Genomic DNA, 5,481 nt, shown 5'->3' with positions numbered 1-5,481 from the left:
ATAGTAATTTTGACATTTCCTCCACCTTCTTCAGCATTTTCCAACTCCAATCTCAGTACACGGGATTGGTCCTACTCTATTGCTCCATGTCGAATTGGGGTTTTCAGATTTGGGCGTACCTGTATCAATTGTGTTATTCAGTTCCTCCATTTCATCAACCCATGATGCCGGTGAGAGACTCTGCGCCCTTGAGCCCATCAACATGGTTAGGTTGTAAAGCTAATGGAGTGACTCCCTGTAGAGCATTGAGACTACGAACCTTCTTTGCATCTTCCGATTGTGGAACAGCTTTTCTAACAAATACGGTTGATGGTTGTGATGCCTGATTTCCACATCCTCTCCTTCCAGTTTTCGATCCCTTAGCTGAGAAGAGCTCTCATTCTTATGACTAATATTCTAATAAAAGAAATTACATATTAACTAACTATAGTTACATAATAAAAGTCTATAGGCAAACGCGTGCCATGCATTTACTTAGTGTAAATACCAATTACGGGTAAATTTTTATCAATCCATTTCTGCTTTTGCATTTAATTAAAACCATGAAGACACGATCCCACATGATTGTGATCAGATATAACAGCTTTAAAAGAGTTTATTTTGTATATATAGTAAAATGTTTTTACACTACTAGATCATCTTAAAAGCAATCCGCAAATAACAATTTATAATAAGCTTTTTGGATCAGTAACATGGAAAATAATATTAATATATATATATATATATATATATATATATATATATATATATATATATATATATATATATATATATAACCTAGTAGTAAAGTGAATTATACTAATAGTAACAAATAATTTATGTTGCTAGTGTATATATAAGTTAAATCTTTGTAAAAAGCGACCCGAATAACACGACATCTCCTTATGTTAGATGAATTAAAATTATATATATATATATATATATATATATATATATATATATAAGTAGCATAAGGAATTTTTACACCATCGTGATCAAGTCGATCACTTTTACCTGTTATAAATGTATAGCAGGTGATGTGTCTTATTTCTAAGATTTACAAATCCCTACAATCTAACAATGCTTTTGTATAACTATTCTTTCGATGACATGATAATTGAAAAATTACACTGATAATATGTATACTCCTATAAGTTAGACTCAATTGTACTTGTATTTGGTAGGAAGGAAATTAAACTAGCTAGGGCGATTAGGGAAAGATGGGGGGCCATGGCCAGTCCATAAGTAGTGCGCTATTAACACACTGTATTACATAGCCGTAGCCGCCCACCATATCCCAAAATTGTCCTTTTCGAATGGTTAGGTACTTTACTTCATGGAAACTTCTTTACCACTTTAACAAAAGAGCTTTGAACTACTATATATAAGACACTACTACAACTTATAAGATACCAATCCATAAATTGAAAACTACTAAGGGATTAGCAGTACTCTAGAAAATTAATTAATTAGCTATCTACACGTACTTCATTGAGAAGATGGGTTTTATTTCAAGCATCAACCATGAGCTGCTTTCTAAGGTAGCAACTAATGATGGGCATGGTGAAAAGTCTGCCTATTTTGATGGCTGGAAGGCTTATGAAATTGATCCTTTTCATCTTACACAAAATCCTGATGGGGTTATTCAGATGGGGCTCGCAGAGAATCAGGTAACAACAAGAAAATTAAATTATCAGCACTTGTCTCTTTTCTCCTTCTACAAGATGACGTACTACATGATTTTCTTTCCTTTTTAGTTTGTTTCATAATTAAAAAACGACATCTTTTCATATATAAAATTTCTTAAACTTTAAGCTTTCTATTTATCCTTAATGATATTAGCTTATAGCCATATACATATTGTATTATGTTTTAAACCACGAGTTCTAAATAAACTTTTAGCATGTCGAAAGTCATTTTTTTTTTAAAAAAAGTTTGTGCTCAGTCAAACATTGCTGCAATTGTCTTAATAGAAACTTAGATTTATATATATTTTGGTTGATGTTGTTGCAGCTTTGCTTCGATTTAATCCAAGAATGGGTGGTGAACAATCAAAAAGCCTCCATTTGTACAGCTGGAGGAGCTGAGGAATTCAAAGAAATTGCAATTTATCAAGACTATCATGGTTTGCCAGAATTCCGAAGTGTATGAACTAGAACCTAAAACATTAATAACCGAAATTATATATTCCTATCTACTTTTCTTGTTTCATTATTTCACCAGTGTTGTGTGTATGTGGATATATATGTGCAGGCTGTTGCAAAGTTCATGGAGAAAGTGAGAGGAGATCGAGTAACATTTGAGGCGGACCGAATAGTAATGAGCGGAGGGGCAACAGGAGCTCATGAATTACTGGCATTTTGCTTGGCTGATCCTGGAGAGGCTTTTCTCGTTCCTACACCCTATTATCCTGGGTAAAAACCATCTCATTTATCATAACTAGATATGAGCTTATAAATTATATAAAGATATCATAACTCCCCAAGAAATGTGCGATTTATAATTTTGAAAATATAGCAGGTTATATGTTACAACAGATAAAACTGACTTGACAGTATTTAATTTTTGTATGCTGCCATTTTATATAAGTTAAACTTCTTAGTTATTCACCTCAAACCCTAGTTTTAGGATTGTACCAAACAAGGAAGAGTAATTAGAAAAAACCTATATATTTGTTAGTAAAGTAATAAGCAACAACATCTATGGATATTGGAAATAATAGTATCGTAAGAGATAACGTTTGCTCCATCTTAATTTATCCGACGGTCTTTTCTTTTTGTTGCATTTAGAAAAAGAATCAAAGATTGGCACCCATTTATATCTGGATATAATTTTTCTTACTTGTCGTATGCCTGAAAAAAGGTCCGAGGATACCTTTTCTATTTTAGGGATATTTAATTTTCTTGCAAAAGTTTTGCTTCTTTTCTTCAATTTGCGTCTAGTCAAATACCTTCAAACGAATTACTAGGACGGAGTGAGTAAATGCATGGTTTTGTAAATTGTCTTTTAGAACCCCTAAAAAAAATGGAACAATTACTAAAGTATTTTCAAAATTTTTATTTGCAGATTTGACAGAGACTTGAGGTGGAGAACTGGGGTGCAACTTTTTCCTGTTATTTGTGAAAGCGCTAACGATTTCAAGGTCACAAGAAAAGCCTTAGAAGATGCATACAACAAAGCTCAAGAATCCAATATCACAATAAAAGGTTTGCTTTTAAACAATCCATCAAATCCACTTGGCACAATCTTAGACAAGGAAACATTAGAAGACACAATAAGATTCATAAACGAGAAAAACATCCACCTCGTATGCGACGAAATATATGCTGCAACAGTCTTCAACAAGCCAAATTTTATCAGCATTTCTGAAGTTATAATGGACGAAGATGTCGAATGTGACCGTGATTTAATCCATATCGTGTATAGCCTATCGAAGGATTTAGGGTTTCCTGGCTTCAGGGTCGGGATTATTTACTCGTACAATGACGTTGTAATGAATTGTGCCCGAAAAATGTCGAGTTTCGGGCTCGTTTCAACTCAAACGCAGTTTTTAATATCCAACATGCTATCGGACGAGACGTTCGTTGAGAAATTCATTGCCGAGAGTCGTGAAAGGCTAGGGAAAAGGCACGGGGCATTCACTAAGGGACTTGAACAAGTGGGAATTAACACGTTGAAGAGTAACGCTGGCTTGTTTTCTTGGATGGATTTGAGAAGGTTACTTAAGGAAAATACATTTGAAAGTGAAATTGAACTTTGGAGAATAATTATTAATGAAGTTAAACTAAATGTTTCACCAGGTTGTTCTTTTCATTGTTCGGAGCCGGGTTGGTTTAGAGTTTGTTTTGCTAATATGGATGATGAGACTATGAAGGTTGCATTAAGAAGGATTAAGAATTTTGTGCTTCAACACAAAGGGAATAATGAAAGAGGAGTTAAGAAATTGCAATGCAGGGGTAAATTGGAGATCAGTTTATCATTTAGAAGATTGGATGATTTTATGACCTCTCCGAATTCTCCTATATCTTCACCTTTGGTCAAGGCTAGGACTTAAAAAGGGAAAAAAATTGTTATCATCATTTGTGTAATAAGAGTAGGAAGAATTGCTCATGTAATTTACATCAATGACCGTTGCAATGAATGAATACTTTGAGTAGTTGACTTCACAGTTTAAACAATTTATCAACCATCATCTGAATGAAAAATTGCACCAAATTAAAAATGGCGTTTCTCTTTTTGTTTTTGTTTCCTCTTTGAATTAAGAAGCACTTGAGTCATTATCAATTAGAATAATTCAAGTAGAATAATTTATGGTTTGTTGGACTAAAAAAAATAGTCCAAGCTTTATTTAGAAAAAAATCAATTGGATCGGTAAGATATCTTTATTGTTGTTAACTTTAGAGCTTTTATTGCCATTAGAAATATTCGTGTTGTTAGTCTTCGGCGCCCTTTTAACATTTTAACTTTAAGTTATATACACTGATAGTGTAAAGAAAATTTACACGATTAGTGTAGTTCAATTAATCTATTATAGAAGGCTGCTTACTATTTTTATAAAACAAGTTACCCGTTAATACTTATATAGATATTTACCCATAATTATCTTATATATAATCTAATTAGACAGATATTTTCTTACACTATCGGTAGATATAATTTAACTCATAAATTTAGCAAGATTGGTAGGCGGTAGCCCTATCTTTGTATGGTGAGACTTGTCTGTACCCACTTTAAAAAAGGGTAGAACTTATTATTACGCTGCTAAATACGGAGTAACTGAATTCGCTATTAGCTAAGTTCGCTGTATCTGGACTAAAGCACTCTCCATCACAAACATAGGCGGATCCAGAATTTAAATTTTATGGGTTCAACTTCTAATGTTCTTCGTATTGAACCCCCGATATTTTGATGTTATGGGTTCATATCTACTCTGTACAATTTATTACACTATTTTAGTGAATTTCTATACATAAATTTGTACTCCGCAAAGAAAGTACAGAGTTCAGATGAACCCGATACTTTAAAGTTGCATCCGCCCCTGGTCACAAATTTATATTAGGTAACCATCCAAACTTCAAGTGCGTGTTTGCACATGCTGTGTTTTAACCTTTTTCTTTTACCAAATAATTACTGAATGGTAAATAATATGAAGAAAATAATTTCATGGGGTCATACATAGCTTAAGTGTGTAGCTGGTAATTTAGCCATAGTTTATGTGTGTTTCAATGCCTTATCCCTTTTAAAAACATAATGAATTCAATGCTAAATATCTTAAAGATTAAACTCATGAAGGCTTAAGTTATAGATCCGCCTCTGCTTCTCAAGATGAGTGTCTCCTATAGAAATATTCCTGTTTCAGTCATTATATGATGATTTGCAGGACAATTCTTGCAAGGCAAATTAGAACTTCAGTTATGCCATCAATGAGCAAATTCAAACCATGAATCCATCTGAAATTTTACACATACTTTCTTTAATTTAGAAAAAAAAAAAAAAAACAAA

The 5,481-nt window shown here is 33.0% G+C and overlaps 1 protein-coding gene across 1 annotated transcript; it reads left to right on the top strand.

The window, feature by feature from the left end:
• The first annotated feature begins 1,390 nt into the window (after positions 1 to 1,390).
• Positions 1,391 to 4,189, top strand: LOC132040008 (1-aminocyclopropane-1-carboxylate synthase-like). Its single transcript, XM_059430598.1, has 4 exons — positions 1,391 to 1,649; positions 1,993 to 2,124; positions 2,233 to 2,393; positions 3,046 to 4,189. Exons 1-4 carry the CDS (start codon positions 1,479 to 1,481, stop codon positions 4,031 to 4,033), a joined length of 1,452 nt encoding a protein of 483 aa, XP_059286581.1. The 5' UTR covers positions 1,391 to 1,478; the 3' UTR covers positions 4,034 to 4,189.
• Positions 4,190 to 5,481: the final 1,292 nt, after the last annotated feature.

The sequence above is a fragment of the Lycium ferocissimum genome, chromosome 12 (assembly GCF_029784015.1).
Source record: "Lycium ferocissimum isolate CSIRO_LF1 chromosome 12, AGI_CSIRO_Lferr_CH_V1, whole genome shotgun sequence".
NCBI lineage: Eukaryota > Viridiplantae > Streptophyta > Magnoliopsida > Solanales > Solanaceae > Lycium > Lycium ferocissimum.
The sequence above is the reverse complement of the archived record's forward strand: the minus strand, read 5'-3'. Positions and strand labels throughout refer to the sequence as shown.